The sequence below is a fragment of the Nuphar pumila genome, chromosome 3 (assembly GCF_984573655.1).
Source record: "Nuphar pumila chromosome 3, dmNupPumi1.hap1.1, whole genome shotgun sequence".
Taxonomy (NCBI): domain Eukaryota; kingdom Viridiplantae; phylum Streptophyta; class Magnoliopsida; order Nymphaeales; family Nymphaeaceae; genus Nuphar; species Nuphar pumila.
The window spans coordinates 12,303,009-12,329,732 of NC_143251.1; the positions used below are offsets into that span (position 1 = coordinate 12,303,009).

Consider the following 26,724-nt stretch of genomic DNA (forward strand, 5'->3'; position numbering starts at 1 on the left):
CTAGAAATCATCTGTGCAAGTTGTATCGACTCAATCTAACTACATAGATGTGATCAGAATAGTTTGTTTGCTAATTAAGGATCAAACCTCAGATCATGTTTTTTTATGTAAAAATGTGATCTTTTGAGTTATAGAATTTTGTCACATTGTGTGCCTTTGATTTATCAACTCCTTTAAAAACCTAATTATTTGTCATAATCACATGATTCAAAACAGCTTTCATACTAAACAAACCATGTAGATCACATCCTTAACATTTGATTTATAAAAAAATGATTTTTTTTTTTAAGAAAATAGTTATTTCTATTCATTAGTTCCTTACCTTCATTATTAGCCAATATTTAGCCGAAGGTGAGGAACTAATGAGCTATAAATTGTTGGTGTAAGTTTTATCAATTCAATATAACCACATAAATGTGTTCAGCATGGTTTGTTTACTACAGATCAACCCTAGGATCATGTTTTTCTATGTTAAAATGTGATTTTTTGTGTTATGAAAATTTTGGCACATTGAGGCAGTTGATTGTTTAACCCTTTTAAAAACTTAATTACTTGTCATAATCCTATTGTTCAGTACAAGTTTCCTATATCAGTAACATTTGACCTAAAACATTTAAAAAAAAGGTAATTTCTTCTCACTACTTGTTTTTTATCTTTATTAATAGTCAATATTTGCCCAGACTGGGATGGCAGACAAGAAAGTCAGGTGGGAAGAACCTTTACTCATCTTGACAGAAAAACAATCATTCACTTTCTCATCCTCTCTTTCCTACGAAAGTCTCAAAAGTCAACAGAATTGTTCTCATGGCGTTGATAGTCAATTAAAATAAAAAAATGGAGCCCCAATAAACTCACATAACAACCCGCAGAGAGAGAGAGGATTAATTAGCCATAGGTGTTTAATGAGCGGAGCACCTTTTCTTCATATTTGGCAAATTGGGTTGAACACTAAAAGGCGCAATGTGATTGCACACTTTTAGTGTGCCCCTTTACGTGTTCACCTTCCATCTTGGAGGTAGGCCGTAGGGGCTGTCAGTTATGGGGCTCAACTCAAGAAATGATGGAGGGTGATCAAGTTCAGCGGCATACTAAAAGTGTGCAATCATGTTGCACCTGTTCCTTTCTCTTGACAAGGCTATTTCCCCATGTTTGGGGTTAAACAAACACGCCCATACGGGATAGGGCCTGAGAACAGCCGGATCATTCCAGGCCTTATGTGTCCTCTTAAAAAAGAACCCATTTTCACCGACAAACAAAAGTAAGAACCACATGGTAGGGACAACTTACACAAAACAGCCAGTGAAAAAAAATGATCTAATTCACCAAACACACCACATGGCCTGGTCCCACTAGTTCAGTCATTAGACCTGCCCCCCGGGCCCCAACTAGGGGTGTCAAATGGTCGGGTTTACCCGGGCCCCGGCTGGAACTAAACTCTATAAGATCTGGGTATGGTGATAAATAAGAAGACCCAATTAAGACCCAGGTTCGGACCTGAAGGTCCGATTAATACATGGACCGAGATATAATTTGTGAAATTTAATGTCAGACCGGGACCCAACCCGAGTTCCAATTAAGACCCATAATTTTTCAATATAAAAATAATAAAAAATATTGTTTTATCAGGTATGACTGGGTCTGGTTCATGTAGTTCTTATCGGGTTTGGGTATAGTTTCTCTTATGGTGGGTTTGATTAAACTCGGGTCTAGACTCGATACCATACCTGAAAATCGGGGCCAGGTCTAGTTCTACCTAAGTCCAAACCAAACCAAACCCATTGACACCCTTACTCCCAACCATGGTGCTGATCTGAATTAGCTTCCAACTCTTGGTACAATGTTTCCAGGCCCATGTCCAAATCCAATGAAAATGTTAAAATGTGGGCTCAGACCAGTATTGGGTCTTGACATTGTAATACCAAACCCTGTAAAACTTTGAGGAAAAATGGAATGCAACCCATGGCAGATCTATCTCAAACTTACTGATCTGGATCCAACTATAAATGCAACTAAAGAGACCCAAGCTGACCCTAGTGTCCAAATCAATCATATCTTTTGATCTATGTGTAGAAAAAGATTGCTCATCCCAACCAGGCCTAAGTGGGTCGGATCCATTCCTACCCCAATTTGAGGGACACCTCACCCGAAAGTTCATGTTGGTGAGGGTCGGATACATGCGCAAATCCAACCCATTCGACAGCCCTAGCGGTCTAGCCCCTAGGGGCCTAGGCCCTATGACATAGCGACATGCCACTTTTTTGAGTGTGTGTCATGGGTAACATAATCATGACACGACACGATGGCACATCCCTCATAATATATGGACCATTATTTAAATATTTTTAGTGTTTTTTAATAATATTTCTGTGTTAAAAGAAATCTGTGTCTTTGTATCATATATATATATATATATATATATTTATTTATAAGAAGGCTTTTTTTTATGCAGCGGCGCTGCACGAGCAACAGCCACTCTCATCTCAACATTTCTAGAGAAATGCCAAGATAGGTGGCTGTCAGTGGCGCTGCATGATGCAGCGCCCCTGCATATAAAGTGAACACAAAAAACAATTGACTAACGTGTCGAACTGATTCGTGTCTCGTGTTGTACCCGTGTCTTTGTGATAGTGCCTGGGACAATCACCGGGCTTTACTAGCCGTTTAGTACTTTCCGAAGAGGCATCAGATTTCAAACCAAGCAGAGTTGGCGCCATTAGAGAATGATGAGCGCCACCTCCTCTCTGATCCCACCCGTCCACGCTCGCCTTCCTCCCGAACTCCCTTCACTCTCACCAAAACACCGCCCCCCATCGATCCCCCACAAGCCCATCTCGCGCCACCGTGCCTCCCCACTCCTCCCCATCTCTCCAGAGAAGCCTCCTCCCCCTCCCCACCACACCAACAACTCGGAACTCTACCAAGGGATGGTCTCCATCTTGCAATCCTGCGACAACCTCCGTCATCTGAAGCAAATTCATGCCCGCTTGTTCAGGCTCTACCTCCATATGAAGATCTTCTTGGTCACTCAGCTCGTCGCCCTCTACGCCGTCCTCGCCGCTATGGACTACGCTATCCGCCTTTTTGAGACCAAGAATAAGAAGAATGTCTTCCTCTGGAATGCCATGATTCGCGGGTACTCGAAGTCCGACACCCCGCACCGGTCCATTCGGATTTTCTGCGATATGCTCGCTGAGTTCAGGCCCGACGAATTCACGTTTCCTTATCTTCTGAAGTCGTGCGAGTCGATATGGGAAGGGAAGCAAATCCATGCCCATGTGTGGAAGGCTGGGATGGATGATAATGTCTTCGCTTGCTCTGCTTTGATAGGAATGTATGAGAAGTTCGGGGTAATTGAAGAGGCGCACAAGGTGCTTGATAAAATGCTTGAAAGAGATGTTGTTTGCTGGAATGCTATAATAACCGGTTATTCTCGTGCTGGGAAGCACGAGATGGTTCTGACCATGTTTAAACGAATGCTTGAACAGGACATAGTGCCTACATCTGTGACGATGGTCAACGTTTTGGGCGCTTGCGGAGACACTGGTGCGCTGATCCAGGGAAGATGGGTTCATGAGTTCATGGTCAGAAACAGGATCCAGATGAACATATTCGTGGAGACTGCACTGATAAGCATGTATTCAAAATGTGGCGATGTATGGGCAGCTCGGAAAGTGTTTGATGAAGCAGAGCACAGAGATTTAGTATTGTGGAGTGCGATGATGGGAGGATATGGAATGAATGGTTGTGGCATTGAAGCTCTGCAACTCTTTTCTTTAATGGAAAGTAGTGGATTGAAACCAGACAGCATAATGTTTGTCTCGCTCCTGTCTGCGTGCAGTCATGCAGGACTGGTCGAGGAGTCCTTGAGCTTGTTCAGTTCAATGAGCAAAGATTATGGGATTGATCCAGAGATCGAGCATTACGCTTGTGTAGTTGATCTTCTTGGTCGATCTGGCCAGCTAGAGGAAGCCATTGAGTTCATAGAAATCATGCCTAAGAAGCCCGGGGCGAGTATATGGGGCGCTTTGCTGAGTGCCTGCAGAGTGCATGGGGATGTTGCCTTGGCTGAGAAGGCTGCAGACAGATTGTTTGATCTAGAGCCTGAGAATGCAGGAAATTATGTATTATTATGTAACATGTATGTTGAATGCGGGAGGGTGACGGATGCACTGAGTTTGAGGAGAGTAATGAGGAAGAAGAAGATCAAGAAATTGCCTGGTTGCAGCTTAATTGAGGCTGGTGATAGGGTTAACTCATTTACAGTGGGGAGTAAGTCTCACCCGGAGGGTGAAAAAATTTATGCTGCACTTGAATGGTTGACACTTCATGCTATGGAAATGGGTTACGAGATTAACCAGCTTTCCTTCTCTGATGATTGATGAGAAGCAATGGCAATGAAAACTCCATTTTTCATCTCAATCCTTGGTTGGGGTGATTGAGCCCTGATTGGATGAGGTTTTGCAGAAGTCGGATCATCATGTAAATTGTACATTAATGAATCCCCAATTATAATTTAGATTGTTGCTACTGTTCTGCACTTGATCATTCTCATTCTCATTGCAGACTGTTTTATTTTAGCATCTCTGCCTTTGCTCTAAAATATAAATACAGTTATCAATGATCTTTGATGCCAAAGTTGTCAATGATCCAATTTATGCAAGTATTTTCTCTGTCCATGTAATGTTTTTCTTGCACCATGTGTTGTGTTTAGGTACAGGTTCATAGGGATTAAGTTTACAAAATATGTGCAATTTGCATCCTCCGTGTAATAGTAACTGGTAGACCAGGGATCAGGTACAATGTAATTGCACAAAGGAGTGTGCAGACCAATCTCTTTGTTTGACACATGTCTGGTTCAGATAACAGAGTATAGAACCGGTTAATTTTTTTATGGGGCCCAGTTGAGAATAGAGGTGAGGCGGCACACTTTTTTGTGCAATTATTGGATTCCCCCAATGCTTGTTAACCATTGCATGATCCTTAGACATGGAGTGGGGGAAGCATGCATCAAACAAATAGGGGATGTTTGTTTCACTTTCACCCCAAAACGTAGGAAAGAGGCGCATTTTATTATGAAATTGGTTCTCTTTCCCATGGGGGCTGAAACGAATGTCAGCGGCGAGACATAACTAGTGACATTTCTTGTGCGTATGAGAGTATGCCCAGCTTTAGCCTCGCAGCAAGGGCCACACAACCACAGGTTTCCAATTTGTGACGTTCCTTTGAGTCTCCCCTGCCACTTTCAGCTTAAGGAGGCATTTGTTTTGTGTTCTTTCCTATGAAAGGGACTCTTTGGTAGGAAATAGCAAACATGTCAATGACAAATATATGGTGAGACCCACGTAATAAAGGCAAAAAAGCAAGGTTCATACCTCCCCCATGAGAAAGCACTTCCACTCCAAAATGGCCCTTCCAAAGGAAAAAGACTTTCCTTGAGTGAGAGCGTAAAAAAAAAAACCTTGACCGTGGGACTCTTTATTGTGAGAGAACCCTTGCTGATGTTGCATAAAATCTTATTCTTACAAATGCAGGCTTGTCCAAAGATGTATGAGCATGAGGGTACTTAAGGGGTATGTTTGAATCACTGTCCCTCGCCCAAAATGGGACGAAATGGATGCGGGGGATGGTGATTTTAACAAACATTGGATGCTCTGGATGCTCATAACAATGTCTGCCGCATCCTTAAAAAGTTGTTCTTTTTGTTACACCCCTCCTTGTTACAAAAAGAATAGGATGCGGGGAACACGTTTAAAAAAAATCGTAGGTAAGGGTCCCCCGACTCTCTCTCTCTCTCTCTCTCTCTCTCCTTGGCAGCCAAGGGTCGTGCTGGGTCACCGATGCCAAGATGAGGCCGCTGGCGAGGTTTTCCTTATTCTTTTTTTTCTTTTGGTTTGAATCAAATTTCTTTTAAGGTATTTTTAGGTTTTCTTATGTGAGGATTTTCTTAGATTAAGGGTTTTTGTTTGATTTTCATAGAATAGGTTTTTGTTTGATTTTATTGATTAGGCTTTTCTTATTGAGTAGGGTTCAATCTTCTTGATTAGTTTTTTTTTCCATTGATTAGGGTTTCTTCTCCTTCTTCTTCGTTCTTTTCCCATCAAACAAAAGACATTTAATTGGACTTGAAACAAAAAGAACAGAATGAATAGAACCAATGTTGTGTTCCATCGCGCCTAAAAACTCTTTTTAACCAGGCCCGATTCTTTTATCATTTGCCAAATATGTGAAATGTTGACTGCATTTGCCAATTAACAAATGCCATGGAACCTATGCCTTGATCTGACCCCCTTCAACCACTAATTTTAGGGCTGGTAATGGTAAACAAGCTGAAAGAATCGAGCTTGAAGTGTTCAAACTTGGCTCATTCTTCGAGTTTGAGCTCATAATGATCTCAAGATAAATGGGCCGAGTTTGAGCTGGTTAATTTTTAGAAAAAAAATACATTGTTTTAGAGCCAGAAAAGACGGGATTACAAAAAAATACATGTAAAATATTTTTGTTGCTATGATGAGCTTATCTGAGTCTAGCCGAACTGAATACCTATTGTTCATATTCTGCTTACCGAGCCTATTTTACAAGTTTGAACGAGCGACTAGCCCTAACCAGTATATTCGAAGGCCCCTAAAATCCTTGGATCTATAGACGGGTTTGTACCCACAGGGAAACAGTTCCGTGTTTTGAGACCCATTCGAAGCCTTTTATGCTTTTATTTTTACAATATTTTATTCATTAAGGGTAGGATTGCAAACGGTATGGATCTGAAACAGCTAAATACATAGAGATTTTGGATGGGAATCGGATCTGGAACAGCCAAAAATTGCAAAACCTCCATCCTGGATCCGACCTATTTTCTTCCCTAATTATGGGGAAAGGGTTGTACGTGCTGTGAGAATTAACTGTTGCTTATATTTTGTGCTCGTCATTCATATATTTTTTATCATGTGCTTATTTCTATTTTGCGTTGTGATGATCAGATTTAGTCACATTGAAGAATCAAATGGTTTCAGGGAGCGGATCCACTAGTTTCTTGAATCAATAGCAATCTGTTGATCGCTGCTCTCACTGACGCGAAGAGTTGCTAACGTGAATAGATACTCTTTAAAAAAAGTCTGGCAGCTAGCAGGTGGTGGGCTGTTTCTATCATGGGTGACTGACTGCTTTCTTGTCATTCACTCTATGGAAGGCTTTAGACTAGGAACTTGCGTGGAGGTGAATCTGTGATTCAAGGGGGGTAAACAAAAAAGTATTGAGCCGGCTGGGGTTAGGATCCTTGTTCTTTCAATGTATACACTGAACGTATCTAATGCAATATGCTGTTGGTGAAGACGATCGTTCCCTGAGTTTCTTTTTAAATTGTAAAAACTTTGCTTTAGGGAGAGAATTCACAGCGTCCTGTCCATACACTTTCAGATTGTTGAGGGGGGGGGGGGGGGGAGGGGAAGGGGAAGCGGGGGAGAGGAAGAAAAATTATAGTAGACATTTTTTGCTGAGGACGCCTTTCATGCTTTGAGCTTTGATGTTGGGACATCAACCGATATTTAATCATTATGATTGTTCCTGTGCCTCTGGATGCCTCCTTAGAGATCTGAGAATGTCTTCCCTCACTCTCCTCGCTTCAAACATGCTAGTTCCATCACTAAAATATATATTAGAAAGGGGAGATATGATCAACACGAGGAACTTAAGCAGCATTATCACCATAATCTTCTCCTGTTTTTTTTCTCTTCTTCTAGTCATTTGACGCTGGAAGATGAAAACAGTTTCCTACATAATCTTGTACAATAAATTCCTCTTGCAAGAGTTTATATCAAAATTTGAATTTGCAGTGCATAGCCGGCACATAACAGCCATGAGAGAGAGAGAGAGTTGGGGAACAAATAAGGTGCACCCACCAAAATCCAGAACCCCATGTTCCCCTGTTAGCAAACGACTTCTTAATTCTTCAAGAACTACCCAGCATCCCGCTCTTTGCAAGATATCGAAATGCTTGATTCGAGTTTCTCAGAGTTGAAGCCGACCTTGGGACAGCCATCTTTCTCTTCTTCAAGAATTTCATTGAATCCTGAGCACAGTGAGGTCCTGGAAGGTCCTTCAGAATCACTGCCTCAACCCTGCACATGCGTTCTGCAAGATTTAGTTGCTCTTCAATACAGAAGTGATGTCAAAATAGCCAAAACGTTATTGTGTAACTTTACCCGCTGCTTCCAGATTTCTTCTTCGCCTTCTTTTTGTTGGATATGCGTTCATCAGCTTCGGGAAAAACCAGTCTGCACATGGGGAAATATGTCAAAAAGCAGACCATCAATGGTGAACAAAGGTAAAATGCAAGTGTTTAACAGAATAATCCTTCAATATGCACGAACAAAGACTGCAAATTCCATATCTTCTCATACAGAATATAACAAGAATTGACACTGCCCAGTCACTGAATAGTGATGCACAATAAGAAGAAAATCAGAAATTCAATCATGGCTACGAATTGATGGAAATACATAGTGCACTAGATCAACAGACGTGGAGTACACATAAAACGGAGATGGAATAAATCCTTGTAGAACACTTGTGAACAAACTGTGGCCACATAAAAATTGTTCAGGCTTATTGTGTATGCAACGAGAACAGATTGCGACAAACAAGCATAACTGTGGTATCAGCTATCAACTGAAAGGAACATGAAAGGCAAACCCGGATAAACTACCAACTAATGTGGTGAAAATAGAAAGAGGAAGAGCATACTTCTCACGTGCGGCGAGGAGGCTGATAATACTCTCTGGGAGCATTCCACTTATATGCTGTGGCTGTACCTCTGGATCATCCTGCATTTCTGTTTCTCGCACAACTGACTCCACTTTCGAATCTGGAGGTTCTGATTTCTTCTGTGTCCGTCGCCTTCGTCGTTCTTTAGACTCACGAGCAACCCTGCAAAGGCAACAATTTATCCAAACTTGATCTTGCACAAATGAGTTCCCAAAATAGTGTACAAGCAAACATTCTTACACATAGATCATGATTTCTTGTCATACTGCACTATTTCACCTTTTCTTTTATCCTTACCTTCCTTGAGCACATTACAATCCCATAACTTTCTGTATTGCAGAAACATAAATCATGATTTCTTGTTATACTGTACTATTTCACCTTTTCTTTTATCCTTACCTTCCTTGAGCACATTACAATCCCACAACTTTCTGTATTTCATTAATTACAGTGGGCACACATTTGCTGAAAAGAACACAAAAGTGCGCACAAGACCCAGCAGCCACAAGATCTATTTTCCACATAACCTAAGGCTTTCCCAGCCTAATATAATCATGGTTCTAAAAATTCATTCTTCCTCTTCTTCACTTCCCAGGAAGTAAACTTGGATAGAACTTGACCCTTCAAAAATTCATACCTCCTCTTCCTCACTTTCCAAGAAGTAACCTTAGATACAAATTGACCCTTCAACAAGAAACAAGCATAACAACACTGTGCATTTTATTTGCACTTGCCTGTCTTTCTGCACCTGGTTTTTGCTTCAACGCTTTAAAAGTATATGGATGAACATCGGCGATCACAGGAACAATAATACCTTGATTTTCTGTTTTTCCAATAGCTACAGCACTGCACAGGTGGATATACGCAGCGCCTACTACCCATCGTTTATGGCTAGGACTACAGAGAGGGTCCACATTACAAGATCTGTGCCATCACTAGTAGTTCTTTATGCAAGGGAAACAACTTCAAAGATGATTTTATCTAGAATGAACCATGGCAATTGACATTCATAAAAGTTTGCAAGAATGTCAAGGATCACCAGCAATCCTTCTACAAGGGCAGTGTCTGGATATAACGAGTTTCTAACTACGTCTCTTATCAAGATGAAAGATGCTCCAGTGTAAGAATCCTCAAGAACTCTAAATTCTCATCCTGCACAAATTTAACCTGAGATAATCTAAACTCCATAGAAAGCGTTCCATTCGGCTTCAAAAAGGCAGCATGTCAAGTTTGAACCGTTCCAATTCAACAGATGATCCAATTTTCCATGGATCCTAAACGTAATCCAGTTCTTCATGAACCAAACATAGACTTCTAACCCTCTTCCACTCCAAACTATAAATTTCGTGCTTTATGAATCAATTTATGTTAGAGAAATCACTCCCTAAATCCCTAATTTTCATGATGCCAGCACTAAAGAAACTGCATAAAATGGCTCTCAAGAAAACTCAATAATCCTCGATTCCTCGTATAGCTTCACTTCTAGAGGACACAATTAGAATCACAAACTCAAGAGGGAGATATAGGAGAAGAAAAAGAAAAGAAAAGAAAAAAGCTCACCTGGCTTTGTTTTCCCTTATAATCTTCCTAATCTCTTCCTCTTTCTCCATTCCCTACAAAGAAAATCGAACACAAGGAAAAAAAATGTCATCTTTCAATGGAAAACCTTACAGATCCATCAAGAAAATCACAAAAAACAAAATTTTCGATTTCCCGAGATGTATGCAAAGATGGCATCAAGATTTCATCCACGAACTAGTCGGTATCCAAAAAATCATGATTGGATACCACGATGAGAGAGAGAGGAAAACCTGGCGAGACGTAAACTCCTCCGGTGCACCGGAATCGGAATCCTCTTCCATCTCTCTCTCTCTCTCTCTCTCTCTCTCTCTCTCTCTACGGAGGCGGGAATAAACCCTAGCTAGGGAAGGACAGCGGTTTAGCACAGCACGAGTTGGGTACGGGTTACTTCTAGCCCATATCCGTTTTCACGCAGTAATCGGATTTGTGGTCCAGCCCAGCCAGGCACCCACTGTTCGGGCTCCACTCGTTTAAGCCAAACGAGTTGCTCGTGACTCAGCTCGCCAGCTATATGAGCCATAACAAGCCAAACCGAGTCTAGTCACCAGCTGTTCGGTTCATTTACCTGCACTACTTGTGGAGGTCCATGCGAATATCCACACAGAAATAAATGGGCTGAATTGGGGTGCCGGACAATGGATATGCCAAGCCAGCCCAGCCTGTTTAGTGGACGGGCTTGACTATATATATATATATATATATATATATATATATATAGAGAGAGAGAGAGAGAGAGAGAGAGAGAGGTATATCGCACGGGGATCGGACCTGCATGAAATGTAGGCATTCATTTCTTTTTTATGATTTTTATATTGAACGGTGATCTTACACCCCTTAAATCGTAAAAAATTACAAAAAAAAGCATCATGAGAACAATTTCATGCAGTGGTTTTATAGAAATAGTCATCATATTAAGATGTATAAAAAAGATCTTTTTTGAAAATCAACGGCTTAATTTTTTTTAAATATTTAAACATGTAAAACCATATTTCTTGATCCGATTAATGGACATTCCTAATGCATCAGATGGGTTAGATTTGTAAAAAACCCTATGAAAATCTTTGTTCATACTAGTTTACATATTTAAAAAATACAGGATGTCGACCTCAAACAAATAAAAATAAACACCTTCTAACCGTCACTAAAGGGCATCATCATGCTCTCTTTTGAAGGAACATGCGAAGAAGAAGTAGAAAGTGGGAGGGGCACACTCGAGAGTGAACTTGCCATCGATTTCTGAAGCCAAGCTGAACCATGTACATAGACAAAAAAACAAAGAATCAACCAAAAGGAAAAATGACTACATAAAAACTTAATGATGTTGATTTCAAAAAAAAAAGAACAAACAAATAATCAAATATACAGGCAAGGATTTGCCTAACCCAAGCTTGTAGCCATCACCATTGAAACGACCCAATCCTACTTGAAGGAACATGCAAAGAAGAAGCACTATAAGAAGAATGCGTATTAGCGACAGACGCTATCCGTTGCTAAATATGTTAGCGATGGATTAGCGACGAATAGCATTCGTCGCATAACCCTAGTCGCTAAACTACAACAGAATTTATTTGTCGTCAATCCGTCGCTAAATAGCGATAGATTGGCGACGGATCATGTCCGTCGTTAATCCGCCGCTAAATAGAAACTAATTTGGTTATACGACAAAATTTAATTCGTCGCTAATTAGTTGCTACTATTTAGCGATGGACATGTATCTGTCGTTAATGTCCATTGCTAATTTGGCGACGGACATTAGCGATAAATTTAATTTCATCGCAAACCGATGATTGCTTCAAATTGGCGACGGAGTAGCGACAGATATTATTCGTCGCTAAGTTTAAAAAAAAATTTAAATATTCTGAAACTCAAGAAAAAATTCTCGTTATACAATCATATAACCTACTTATAAAAAACAAAATACACATAAAAAATAATATGCAGGTAGAACAAATGTAACACAAGTTCTAAGTTAGGCAAACTTTAACAACCAAATAAAGTCCTTGCCAAGTTATAATTAGTTACAAGTATGTCAAAGAAATTAAACAAATGAATCTAATTCTCGTCAAGATTTTGGGCATCATCTTCTTTATTTTGTCGATCTGCACCTCCCTCCATGCCTACATCAACTCCTCTACGATGATCATCTCCAACATCCTACAAGAGAAAAAAAATGTTAGTATTTATAAACAAAATATAATGAAATAAATTACATGCAATGCACCTAATCTAATACAACAAAGTAAATGGCTGAATGACACAGAGAATAGCAATAAACTGAAGGACATTAACAGAATTCAAATATGTGTTGTAAGACTAAAAAAAAATGTACAGTGACTCAATCATGCAGATATGTGTTTTAAGTTTGTCAAAGAATTTCGGAGTGATTCACACATGTATATATAGTTTATAAGGCTGTCAAGACAGTAAAAAAACTTTTATAGTGATGAAATCATGCTTATATGCGTTCTAAGGCAGTCAAAAAACTTTATATGTGATTCAATCATGCCTATCATGTTCTAAAGCAATTAAAAAATTTTATAGTTATTCAATCATGCATATATGTGTTATAAGGCATTAAAAAACTTTCATATATGATTATTAATTTCTTTTCATTGAACAATATTAGATTCTTCATAACAACTGACTTTATATAAGGATTGTGCATTCAAATCACAAAATATATGATAAAAATTATAATCGGCATTAAGATCGGTAACGTGACCTATTAGGAGTCCAATCCAAGTTGACTAGGGCGATTCTCAAGTCGATTCACTGGGTTTGCCAATTATGGTTTATGTTCTACCCTTGTGTGTTTTGCTAGGTTCAATCATCATCATCATCATCATCATCATCATCATCATCATCATCATCAAAGCTAGTGTATTTTGCAAGGCTCAATCATGCATCATCATCACAACAACATTGTGTCGACCACCTAAGTTTTCTCTTATGAGTCAAATTTCTTCCTCTTTCTATCTAAAGTTACATTTGGAGTTACCGGAGAACAGTCATCAAGCTGGATGAACATGAGCTCAAAACCCAGGTCACCCGAGTGGCAGTGGGCCTGAGGAGGAGGTGCTGCCCGCCTCATCTCAGGTTCGACCCCCACCAAGTGTAGAGGTGTCTTTAACTGGTGAGCTCGGTAAGAATTTGAGTGTCGGTGACCCTACCCAGAGATTACCTGATTTGTTAAATTGTTATTATAGCAAGGTGGATACGGGCTTTTGGGTCACATCAAAGGCTAGCCACTTGACTAACGGGGGCTCAGTTTGTATGGTAGGAGCTGTTAGTGCATGTTGCCGTGTGTTGGGACGTTGCAAGTTCAAAATCCAATGGTAGTTTGTATTACTGGTGGGGTCTGTGCCTAACCCCAGCTTGCCTGTAAAAATAAATCTAGCCACTTAATTTTTTTTGTCAGACAAGAATTCTATCTTAGCTAGTTTACAGTAAAATAATCATATGAAAGCAAAGAAACCAACTTGAAATTTCTAATTAATAATTGATTATCCGTACCAACAGGGGCTCGCTTGTCTGGCAGGAGCAGTTAGTGCACGTCACCTTGTGTTGGGACGTTGCAAGTTCGAATCCCATTGGTATTACCAGTATAACTGGTAGGGGTCCGCCTAACCCTAGCTTTCTCTGTAAAAAAAAATATAATAATAATTGATTGTTATACCAATTAGAAAAATTAAGAAAAAAAACAAGTTGCATTAAACAATTATTGTGAATAGTTCCATAATACGCATCAAGTTTACCAACGTTAGTTGCCTAAGTTAATGAGGGTTCTGATACAATTGATCCGACCCGAATTCTGCATTAGCTTCTTCCATCAAAATCACAATGTGATTAGGCCAGATATATAAATGCTTATGTTCAAGCTACATCTAACCTGTTTACATCTCTACTCTCTTGTTAATGAATTGCTTATTAAATTAATTAGGCTAAAAAGCATGGAATTGGAAAGCTTACTTGGGTATGTCTGCTTGGTTTTGCAGGTCTCACTTGAACAAGTTCACAAAGGGAATACAGGTGCCCTTATTTGTCTACTATGAAGGGCATATAGTAAAATGCACCATGCAAAAGGACATTGCACAGGTTCAGATCAAGGTCAAAGGGCTCCAACGATCGTGTTTGATTGGGTCTTAGTCTAAAAATGATCCGTCAAAACTCAAACAATAAGTTGGTCTTAGTCTTGGAGATGAAAATGTCCCAAGAGCCAAAAGTAGTGGTCAAGATCTAAGAATGACCATGACCAAACTGAACCAAGCCAAGCCAGAATCTAAACCGAAACCCAAACCCAAGTTCAAGATCCAAAGTTAAAAAGGCATTTTCTAGTACTGAGTACAGATTTTAGGGGCCTGTTATCGCAGGTCCAGTTTTGATTATTATTTACCAGACTCGTTGACAGGAATACTCCCAAGTGAACCATGAATGTGCGTAAACTTTCATCATAAACAAGTCATCTCCACTGCTCATCTGGTAAGGGTGGCTTGTGAATGTTACTAGGCTGAAGCTGGTTATAATTCTTGGTGGGCAAAGAGGCTTGGTTTTTTTTTGAAAGGCAAGCTGGGGTTAGACAGACCCCTTCCAGTTACCATTGGGATTCGAACTTGCAACATCCCAACACAAGGTACCAGACAAGCGAAGCCGCCCCCGCCATTGGTAGGGGCTTATACATCAATGAACTCGCAAGTGAGTGAGGTTTTTTCTGACTAAAAAATCCCTCAGCACCTTCCAAACATTTTTTTTTGCAATCATGGTTGGTGCAAGTTATCTTTCTCAACGACCACCGAGATGGTATCCCATGTGGTAAGCTCAAGGCCCAGGTTCGAATCCCTCTGCTACATGGGGCTTAAGAGATATCTGGTGGGGGTCTGCTTAACCCCAGCTTGCCTATCAAAAAAAGAGATCTGTTTCTCAACATCACTTTTTTTTTCCAACAATTTTTTTCAGATGCAAATCATTATTTTATTCTTGTTCTTTTCCATTAATTGGCGATTCCCCAATTCAGGAACTCGCACCAAATTTCTTTGCTTCCTCCAAGTATACACTTTAGTTAGTCAAGTTGGTTACCTAATAGCGACGATTTTTGGAAAGTTGGCAAATGTTTGACATGAAGTGATTATCAGAAGATTCATTACTGCTTTTTTTTAGTTTCTTCATGTGAGTTTTTCCTTCTTTGACACGGTGAGGGAATTTTCAAGCTATATTAAATCACTGGTTAGATCTTGAACCTTCTTATCCTTATTCAACACGTTTAAAATTTTCAACTATGGACACCTGGATTGATACAGAGATAGGTATGATGTCATCATCATCACTTAATCATTGTCATTTTTTTTTTTGATAGTCCAGGAGAAACTGGCCCCACATTGGCTGGCATCCGGTTGGTAAAACCCTTGAAGTCCCCTGCGCCCCGAGAGTACATCCACTTCGACCTTGCAGCAAGGGACGCTACACGTGAGTTTCGAGTTTATGACATTCTGTTAACTTGGTGACATTCACAAATCGCCCCTTACCAGTTGAGCAGAGCCCTTGCGGCCAATCATTGTTATAGTCATTTTGTGCTCATTAGCATCTCAACTGCTTCATGAGGCTAGGTAAAACTGGAGATTCCTCTATTCCCTTTCCTTTGTTTGTGTATGAGGAGCTCCCATTTACCAACTATTGCCTCACCTTCAAATCTCTGAATGAGAGAGAAGGTGATTGTCAATTCCCCTACAACTCTGGTTTCCACACCATCATTTGGATAGTCATTGTTTGTGGAAGCTAGTAGCTGGGATAGGAAGTGACATTTGAGGAAATGGGAACTGCCAAATCCAGAATTTGGCAGGTGGTAGCTGTTGATTTCATTCTTTAGCGTAAATACAAAGGTGAGAGGACCTCACTTCCCATCCCAAATGCACACTCATCCCAGCTACCAGTTTCCAAACGACGACCACCACAAGGTAGTTTGACCAAGTTTTTGCCAAATGCATTAACTCCTATCCCAGCTCCAAGTTTCCAAACAGGGCCTAGTATTCGTTTTCAAGAATATCTGGAAAGGGACATATCATGAGATTTCCAAATACTTCGTTTTCCGATCAATTACATACAAAGCAAATATTTTCATCGTCTCTCTTTTGTTAAAGGGAGTTTATGACCTTCACCAGTTATATCTTAGGGTAAGTGGCCCACTAGCTGTCGATGTATTCGTTACTGATCACTATCCCAATTTGCCTGGCCTAACAAGACATTTCTGTGTTCTTTTTCTATTGGTTTGATGAGCTCACCAGTCAAGGTCAGTAATGATCTCGAACCCACTCGAACTTGTACCGAACACAGTTTTCTTTAATTTTCATTGTAGATATCTTTATTTGTTATTTACACAAAGAAACTACCACCCAGGATCATAGACCTAGCCGTGCTGACTCTTCTTGCCGTACTTATGGTGGATGTCTTTGTGGGCTTACCCCCTTGCCTTATAGACGCCATACTTCTGCTTGCACAAGGAGTGATGCTCCATGGGATTTGAACCTTGACCACCTGCCTAGCAGCCTAGGTCCCATCCCACTATGCCGTAAACTTTTTTTTTTAAAAGGCAAAATGGGGGGTAGTCAGACCCCTACCAGTTATACAACTAACCATTGAGTTCTGAACCTGAACTAGCTGCTCCTACCATACCATATAAGCGGAACCCCTGGTTGGTACTATGCCGGAGACTTGATTCAACATTAATAAGGCTTTGTTTGGGAACTGGTGTTGAAAGCTGAGACGGAGATTTTCGAACTTCCCACCTGAGCTTCACTGGTTGTTTTGGTGTAGTTTGGAGCAATGTTGAGATGTGAGGCTAGTTATTTTTGGCATAGTTCAACGACATCCTTGCTAGGGTGTTGTTCCCATCTCAGCTTGGGCTCCCAAACAAAGCCCAAGGTTTTTTTTTTTAGTGTGACCAACGGGGCTCTGCTTGTCTGGTAGGATCTGCTACTGCACGTCACCTTATGCAGGTTCAAAACAAGATGGTATAATTGCATAACTGGCACAGGGGCGCTTGAATATGCAGTAAATTCTCCATTAAATGTAAACAAAACTCGTGAGAAATGAAAAAGGCAAAAGAGTGTGTTGGAAAACGAACCACCAAACCAAAATTTTCACGCTGAGAATTTCACAGACTTTTCATACGCTGAGAATTTCACTGCCGTTATTTGACTCACTCTGCCACACCAAGCAAGCAAGCAAAGCAAGAAAAAAACAAGGCAAATAATAAATAACTGTGATAAATAAACCAAACACCGCTTTAAAAGCCTTCTCTCTCTCTCTCTCTTGCACAAGAAGCAAACGAAAGCCGAAAGTGAGAAAAGGAAAAGCGAGGAAGAAGACGACGTTGTTGCCTTTCACTTCATAAACTCCACGAGATAGCGTCGTCGTACATTCTCTCCCCCCCGTAATGTTGTCAGGAGACGTCCGTCGAGCCCCCTGAGAAAACTCCAAAATCACTCCTCCCTAAGTGAGAAGAAAATGGCATTTTGCCTCAAGTTTTGCGGAGGGAAGTCTTCTTCGCGGTAAGTTTCTTCTTCTTCTCTCTCTCTCGCTTTTTTTTTTTGTTTCTTGGTTGTGATTTAGTGATGATAATTGTTGGTCTTTGGAAGACTATTTTGCTTGGTTCTTGGTTTTGGTTGGCGTTTTTGCTGGGATCAGATCTCTCTCTCTCTCTCTGTATGGTGGTGGTTGAATGGTGTTTGGGAAAAAGGATTGGTTTTTGCATTTGGGGTCTGACGGGGAAAGGAAAAAATTGGTTGGTTTTGTGGTTTTTTCAAGGGGCGGAGGGTTTTGTGGTGTTGTTTAGTGAAGTGGGGTGTGGTTGAAACTGTGGCAGGAAGGATAGGGAGAAGAAGAACACGAAGTGGAGGATCTTTTCGTTAAAGGAGTTGCACGCCGCCACCAACAACTTCAATTACGATAACAAGCTCGGGGAAGGCGGGTTCGGGAGCGTCTATTGGGGACAGTTGTGGGATGGATCACAGGTAAGACTCTCTCTCTCTCTCTCTCCCCATTATGGGTATTCCCTGTTACCGGATCTTTTTTTTTTTGGGGGGGGGGGCGGCGTGGGGTTTCCCCTAATTTTTCTTCCTGGTGTTTCATTAATGTAGATGGTGCAGACAAATGTTGATATCCCCATTACTTCTTCTTCCCTTTTTTTTTCTTTCCAGTTTTGTTGGTTTTAGCTAATTAATCGCTGCATTTCTTTTTGGGATGTTTCACCATCGTTCATGATAGAGAAGCCTAGTTCAAAGTCCTTGTTTCCTTTCTTTCTTAATCCGAGGTACCCAGATTGCTGTTACATACATTTGTATCACTTCTTACTGTCTCCCTTCAAGTCTTTGTTGGGTGTGGCATGATTGCGCTCGCTTGTTTGCAAATGTATAATTTTGGTGATCTTGGTTACGTTCAGTGGGGTTGGGTGTGAGACATAGTTGTGGTGTTTATGCTTTACATAACAAATCATTATAAGATTTGGTGGGAAAGGGAAGATTGGTGCCATTATGTATAATACAATCCTCCATACTCCTGTACGAAATGGGATTTTTTGGGGATCTTTCTTTTTCCTTTTGAAATCTGACCATACGGATGTGTTCTACCAGTTTGATTTTGTAAAAAATCTCTTGGATTGTTCGATTACAACATGTAAGCAAGTTATTTTAGGGCTTGAATATCAACAGCCCAGAATTTTCATAAATATTCAAGCCTCAAAAAATCTTATTTTTTCATTGAGAAAACACTATCACAGTGTCAATTCCTAGCAAATGGACCATCCCAAACACATCTGCAGTGCCAGATTTGCAAATATGTATATATACATGACACTAGAAGTGGCAACTGCAAATTCCTCCCAGCCTATGGTACTGGGACACACCATTTTACCCTCCATACATACAAGTATGTATTCAATTTATAATTTATAATTATATTTTCAGTGTATAATATAAATTTTAGATGTATCATATATATTTAGATTATACTCAGTTTTTTTTTTAATTTATTTTATATTTATGTGATTATATATATATATATATATCACATAAATATATAGTTGTGTCCCTGTACCCACATTTTTTTGGAATTGCCATGTCGTCCCACACCCGTACCCAGGTGACAGCTCCCAGCGATCATAGAAAACCAGTGGTTTCCCTGTCATAAAAAAGATGATGATAAACACATTTATGGAATCATATTAAGCAAAAAATTCCTGCAGATAGACTTTTTGAAGTAGTTTCTCATGCCAAGATTTCTGCTCAAATTAAGGAGGATGGAATTTTTAAAGCATGTCTTGTTATTGCAAGATGTGGAGGTCAACAAAATCTAATCTTTCTTATACCTAATTGGAAACCAATTAGGCACTGGGATCATGGTCCATTGATCTGATAAAAATGGTTACTGTAGGTATTCTCTTAGCGGGGGCATTCATCACCTGTTGGTGGTCTTCAGATCTCATGGTATCCATGATGGTTCTTAATCTATTTTTCTCTGACACTTATTCTATTTGATCAATTGTGCCTCTGAAGTTTTCTTAAATATAATTATATAAATATCTTTTAGAAATTCTGACCGGCAAGATTCTTCCACAATGCCAGTTACTTCGTGTGGCAAGATTATGTTCTTGTTTTTTGCATATCATGTTGCAAGATTCTTCCTCAATACCAGTTATTTTGTTTAGCAAGATTATGTTCCTGATTCTGCATATCATGTTGCTCATAATGATGCTAGTCAGGTGTATTTTCCATTGGATACTCCTCTTTTCTATCAAAATTCTGTTCCTTAAGGAAGTTAGTTGCTTAAAACCTTACTCTTTTTATTCAAGGCAAAGTGAAAATGAAATCGAATTCAGTGATATACACCAATTCGAAAAAGGTTGAGAAAGCGTTTTATTTAAGATAAGGTTATAGTCCTGAGAAATTACAAGTTTGTTCTACAAGAAATGTGTAAAAAATGGACTTATGAATGCTCTAGTTTCCAACCATGCACAAATCCTTTAACCATGTGCATATTCTCTTTGGATTCCTAGTTCTTAGCCTCGAAGTACCTTAATCTTCTTGTGGCCTTGTTAAAAGGTAAACTTGCATGTACTGACAATCTCATTGATTTTTTTCCTGTATTTTGTCATTCATCATGTAGAGCATTTCTTCAAATTGAACTCTAAACCAGGGTTACCGGAAGCACCTAGCTAAAAGGGAAGCGCGAAACGTCGCGCTTCCGAAGCGTGGGGGGAAGCGTCCCCCTTTTTAGGGAAGCGCACTTCCCTTTAATGGGGGACGCGTTTCCCTTTAATGGGGGACACACTTCCCTTTAATTGGAAGCACGCTTCCCATCACGCTTCCCCTGTTTTTTTCAATTTTTTGTATTTTTTATTTTTTATTTTTATTTTTTTCGCTTCCCCCTCGCTTCCGAGACACTTCCTAGGTTGCTTCCGAGACGCTTCCTAGGTCGCTTCCGAGACACTTCCCGAATCGGTCCTAAGTGGTCCCACGCTTCCCCGCTTCCTAAAATTTTGAAAGTGCCTCGCTTCCCGCTCCCGCTTCCCGTATCGCTTCCCGCTCCCGCTTCCTCAACTGGCAACCATGCTCTAAACTAGTGTTGTTGAAGCTCTTTCCTATCATGAATGGAGAGAAGCTATGAATGATAAATTTCAAATGAACTCACAAATATAATTCATGTGATAATATTGGCAAATTTTTCCTTATGGTAATTTAAAAGTTTTTTTTTCTTAGAAAAATCTTAACTCTTTTTCAAGTAAAAAAGGAATTAGAAAGTAGAAATTTGATTTAGAAATGAATTTTCTGCAAAAATGTCATGATCAACCGTTTCATTGAATTAGAAATTATACGAAATAGTACCTTCACTATGTTCAAAGATGGTGAAATGACTGCTCAAGTTGTATACTTGAGGATATTATTGTAATGAAATCAAAGAGTGCACAAAAGTAATGCCACCGATGGGCTACAAGATAGCAAAGTGTGCACAAACACAAAAGCCACTAATGGGCAAAAATACAATACACCACAAGGTAACACACAAACCACTCACAAAGAGGGAGAGAGCACAAATAAAATAATAAAATTATTTTATAGAATGCTTGAGACAAGCATAAATATGAATAGGGACAATAGGTCCCTTTATATAACTCAAGGGGCCTTGGGAGCTCCCAATAAAGTCGTTGGGAGCTCCCAACGGCTGGAAATATGACCGTTGAGAGCTCCCAACGATTCTATGGTCTAAATGACCATAGATCCCCTAGCCTATTTCAAACGGATGAAATAATAAAAATAAATAAAAAATACAAAACTGTCCTTAGAGGACATAACCTATTACATTGACTAAAAAGACCAAAATGCCCCTAGAGGGCATTACATATTAATTACAATACATAAAAATATAGTATATATACATAGAAATGTATACATACTCAAATACATATATATATATATATATATATATATATATATATAACAATTATTATCATTGGAAATGATTCTAAGTTAACTGAAAAATTGGGCAATCTATGAAGACATTGTGATATCAAGGATCTTGGACAAGTGTGCTATCTTTTTGGAACTAATGTTACCCAAGCTGGGGAATCCTTCACCAGAAATGTGCATTGGATCTATTCAATGAGGCTGGGGTATTTCAAGTGAAACTTATTCCGGTGGAAACCTTGATATTCGCTACTCTGGGGGAGCAATGGAACAATTAGATATCTTATGCTTGTATATACCACCATGGATAGGTGAATTACTAGGACTGTGCACTAAAAGACCGTGACATGCTTTGAATTTTAGGGCCCCATGATCTATGAAGGACACTGTTCCCTTTTTTGCCTCTCTTTGCTGGCTGGTCCATCAGTAAGAAAGTGCCTATTGATTTGATGCCTCAGTTCACCAATTCCCTTGTCTATTTATTGTACCGTCTTCCATTCATAAGATCCTTATAGGTAAAATGCGAAGGATGGTGATATTATGTGAGGATAATCTCTAGTTGTCTTGTCTATTTGTTGTACCATCTGCCATGCATAAGATCCTTTCTAGGTAAAATGGGAAGGACGGTGATATCATGTGAGGATAATCTCCAATTGTCATTGTCTTATATTTCCTTGACTTTTTTGCCCATGGAGCTAATGATATCCCATCAGGCCATCACTTGATGTACCTTTTTTGTTTCCTTAACCATTTGATGTACCTTAAATTCCTTAATTTTTAATTGTATGTTTTTCTTCAATTTGAAACGACATGGAGTTCGATGTTTTTCTCTAGTAACTTTAGGGAAAATTTCATAAATGGATTTTTTCTTTGGATTTGCTGAACAATTAAAGTATTGTCTCTTTTCTATGAGTTACAAATGCATCATAATGAGGTGAGAATGTTGATATCCTCAAAGACAGTTTTCAGTGGATTAGACACATTGAGATAGGTTTGTTGCATGTGACTATGTATTTATGGTTTCAAGTTGACTGCATGTTGTTCCTCATGTTGATTCACCATGCGGGAGAAGACGATGTGTTCTCTATTTATTGGCTAATCGACATCATCTCATCACCATACTTCATCTTCATTCTGATGGAAACCGATTATGTGATGTCTTTATTACTATGCAAAAATTCTAAACTTAAGTCAATAAAGTATGAATATCATATTTAAGTGCAAATTCTTGAACAATTTGAAGCCATTTTGAATTGGATATTAAATAATAAATCTTAGTTGAAATTTTGAATTCTTATGAAATGAATGGTGAAACTTAATAAAAAAAATCAAGTAAATGACAAAACAGATTAGTTTTATAAAAGCAGATGAAGTTAGGGACAGAGTTTTGAGTGCTTTTTACACTGGTTTGACTATGTTCATGAAGAGTCATGGTGTGTCCAGTTTCATGGCGTGTCAACATGGGACATGCATGCAAAATGAAGTACCCATGTGATATTTCTTTTATATCAATAGTGTAAGGAATACCTTTCTAATTCATGCAGCAACTGACTCAGCTAAGTCCATGGAGGCTTGATCTTTATTCCCTGGCTCCTCTGCTGATGTAGCAGCTCACATTTGGGCCGAACTGGGTCAAGTCACTCAATTTCTGGCTCGAGTGCCAGGTTTTCATGAGTTTTATTTTGTTATTGAAGTGACTCTTGTAAGAGCAACTTTTCCTTGGCAGATTGCTGTTAAAAGGTTGAAGGTTTGGAGCACCAAAGCTGAAATGGAATTTTCTGTTGAGGTCGAGGTCCTGGGTAGAGTCAGGCATAAAAATCTACTGAGTTTAAGAGGCTACTGTGCCGAAGGACAGGAGCGTCTTATTGTGTATGAGTACATGCCAAATTTGAGCTTACTTTCTCATCTTCATGGACAACATTCATCAGAGTGCCTTCTTGATTGGGATAAGCGGATGAAGATTGCAATTGGATCTGCAGAGGGGATTGCGTAAGTCATCTTACTTGTGTTTTTGTTTTCTTTCTCGTATATGCACCATGAGGCCATGAGAGTGATTGCTGACCAAATTTCCATAAATGTTGTTGAACAGCTACCTTCACCACCATGCACCCCATATCATTCACAGAGACATCAAAGCAAGCAATGTGCTTTTAAATTCAGATTTTGAAGCTCTGGTAGCTGATTTTGGGTTTGCAAAACTAATCCCAGATGGTGCTAGTCATGTTACAACTGGAATAAAAGGCACACTTGGTTACCTTGCTCCTGAGTATGCCATGTTTGGGAAGGCATCAGAGAGTTGTGATGTTTACAGCTTTGGAGTTCTGCTGCTTGAGCTTGCTAGTGGTAAGAAACCGATAGAGAAGATCAGTGTTACGGTAAAACGCTCAATTGTAGAGTGGGCCTTGCCTTTGGTTTGCGAGAGGCGGTTTGATGAAGTGGCTGACCGAAAGTTGAATCAGAAATACAACGCGGAAGAGCTTAAAAGACTGGTGCTTGTTGCGTTAGTATGTGCACACAGCAAGCCAGAGAAAAGACCCACAATGGTTGAGGTTGTAGAGTTGCTGAAAGGTGAGCAGAAAGAAAAGCTGTCAAATTTGGAAAATGATGACCTGTTTAAGCCAGATATGTCAGGATTTTCAGTTGCAGAAGAGAGCACGGATTTCATATCTGATGAAAGCGATGCAAAGCACACGAAGAAAGAAGCTGTGGTTTCCATAGAGGATTCTTGATAGGGCTCTAAATCCTCTTATTTTTACAGTATCTGTTAAAACGAGTGGTTGATTGCCTATTGTTTCAAGTGTTGCTGAAACTGCAATCAAATATTCAGTAGGGTCTGTTGGTGAACGTGCAGATACCAAGTTTCAGGTGCTTGGTCTTGTGCAGAGGGGAGACGGGGAAATGAAACTCTACCGAGTTAAATTTAGTTGGTGTGAAGTTATACATTTTCTTGTATTGTGTGTGGTATATTAAATTCTGTGTGAATTGCCCTGTGAGGTCAGTGGTTGTTTTCTTGTAATTTTATGGGATACTGAACATGTTTGCAGTAAATGATAGAGAGAGGGGCATCATTCTACACAACAATCTGATGCCAAACAAGGATTTGAAGTAAATGAGTTGATGTGTGCTTGGTTTGCTTATTTATACATTCATTGAAGAAAAATGATCACATGCCCATCATGGCATAAAACTTGGAACCTGCTTGCACCGATTTGGAGCTTTCATTCTGAACCATCTGTTTGGCTAATAAGAATACTCCATTTTTCTCTTTCATTGCATATCCTTTTATATACTAGTCTTATTGGAAAACTTCATAAAAATGGCTGTATCCCTGTATTCACAAGCGACCCCTTTTGCTCAAATCTAGATCTGAAGGCCTTATATATGTCTTGAAGACTTGTTTCTGTTCTCTAAGACAGACCTCAGTTCAACATAGTAACTGTTATGCCATGTTTGTGTGGGAAAAATAATGAGAAAATTCTGAACAAAATGCGAGAAAGAATTTTTTCATGTTATTGCAAATGAGACTTTTTTTATATGAAAATTTATTGTGTTTTGCATGATCTCACCAGCTGTATGTATGAAAAGTTCCTCCACGTAAAATGGTGGAGGAATTTGATGAAAATTTTTGCAGCTGTATGTACTTTTCATATGATATGTACAAAATTTCTAAAGCAACATTTAACCACTTCCAAACGTGGCCTAAGAGTGCATATGAAGGAATGTGGATTTAGATACTAAACGTATCTACCAACTCGTGGGCTCTTAAATACCTTCACATGGTCAGTGGCTAGAATGCACAAGGGCTCAATGACAAAATAATGGTTAGTTTCCCAGTTAGATGCAAGTCAGTTAGAGATGAGGCTGTCGCCTGTTGTATCCTGACAGGTTGATGAAAAAGGTTTTATTCGCCGACAGCCTGACCTCGCTCTTATCGAACTCAGGTTGTACCCTAGTGAGAGTGAGAAAGAGGGAGAATCTTCTTTCTTTTTTTTTCGATAATGGAACAACAGCCTTATTCACTGAGTTCATTGGTGTAAAACCTAAGAAGCTTTCTCCTCACCCTTACATATAACAAAAAAGGACGAAGGCTTTGACAAGAAGAAACTCACTGGCTTAAAAAACCTAGTTTCAGAGACATTCACTCGTTTGTAAAATGAGATGCAATCCCCTTGTACAAAATTGTGTCTGTTTTTTCTCTCATTTCTTCATCATTTTTGTTGATCACCAAATAAACCCTGCATTTGTGCAATCGTGGCTTGATTTTACCCGTTATTCACTGTGGTGTCTCTTGTCTGGTGATAAACAACTCGATAAAAGCATGGTTGTTGTGGTTATAAAAACTAGAAGCTTTGAGAAAGTATAAGTTATCAACTTTTACCAGATTCAAGACAAAAATAAGCAAAAATAATAATCAAAATATAAGCTGCTCATCACAATCACAACTTGTACTTTTTTAGGTTACAGTAACCTTAAGAAAGTATTGTGATTGTGATTTACAATCAAAGATCGCGGACAGGCAAGCAAGCACACCTGAAACTGCATTAATCTTCTACATTTTCTGGGACAATTCTAGGGCTTCTTTGTCGTGAATTGGTTTCATCAGAGCATGTTTACAAACTCCAAACGCTGCATCATCAACATAGCCACAAATCTTGCTATCCGGATTTTCTTGTGAACGGAAAATTTCAACAAGATTTCAATATATTCAAAATTTAAATGACTTAAAAATATAAGTCTGACAAAAAAGGTATGAAAAATATAAAATATATAAAGATATAATTATTTCATTTTGAAATGATTATATTGGTGTATGAAAGTTTCGGAAGTTTTTTAAAAAATATGCTATATTTGTATCTGGTCAGCAGCTAAGTCACAAGGACATGCCATTTTGGTGGCGTACCCCTGGTGACACATACGGACTATATTTTAATATTAT

General features: G+C 39.3%; 2 protein-coding genes and 1 pseudogene across 2 annotated transcripts; 2 read left to right on the forward strand and 1 right to left on the reverse strand.

Annotated features, from left to right (window-relative positions):
* Window positions 1-2,720: 2,720 nt before the first annotated feature.
* On the forward strand, window positions 2,721-4,379 carry LOC149841991 (pentatricopeptide repeat-containing protein At5g43790 pseudogene; annotated as a pseudogene).
* Window positions 4,380-7,691: 3,312 nt separating this feature from the next.
* On the reverse strand, window positions 7,692-10,682 carry LOC149841992 (uncharacterized). Its single transcript, XM_090001239.1, has 5 exons — window positions 10,569-10,682; window positions 10,318-10,370; window positions 8,737-8,919; window positions 8,196-8,267; window positions 7,692-8,111 (listed from the first exon to the last, which is right to left on the reverse strand). The coding sequence occupies exons 1-5, from the start codon at window positions 10,617-10,619 to the stop codon at window positions 7,943-7,945; spliced, it is 528 nt and encodes a 175-aa protein (XP_089857365.1). The 5' UTR covers window positions 10,620-10,682; the 3' UTR covers window positions 7,692-7,942.
* A 6,960-nt stretch (window positions 10,683-17,642) lies between these two features.
* LOC149841993 (PTI1-like tyrosine-protein kinase At3g15890) lies at window positions 17,643-24,951 on the forward strand. The gene is made up of 4 exons (XM_090001242.1): window positions 17,643-17,879; window positions 18,194-18,341; window positions 23,515-23,777; window positions 23,878-24,951. The coding sequence occupies exons 1-4, from the start codon at window positions 17,836-17,838 to the stop codon at window positions 24,515-24,517; spliced, it is 1,095 nt and encodes a 364-aa protein (XP_089857368.1). The 5' UTR covers window positions 17,643-17,835; the 3' UTR covers window positions 24,518-24,951.
* The last annotated feature ends 1,773 nt before the right edge of the window (window positions 24,952-26,724 follow it).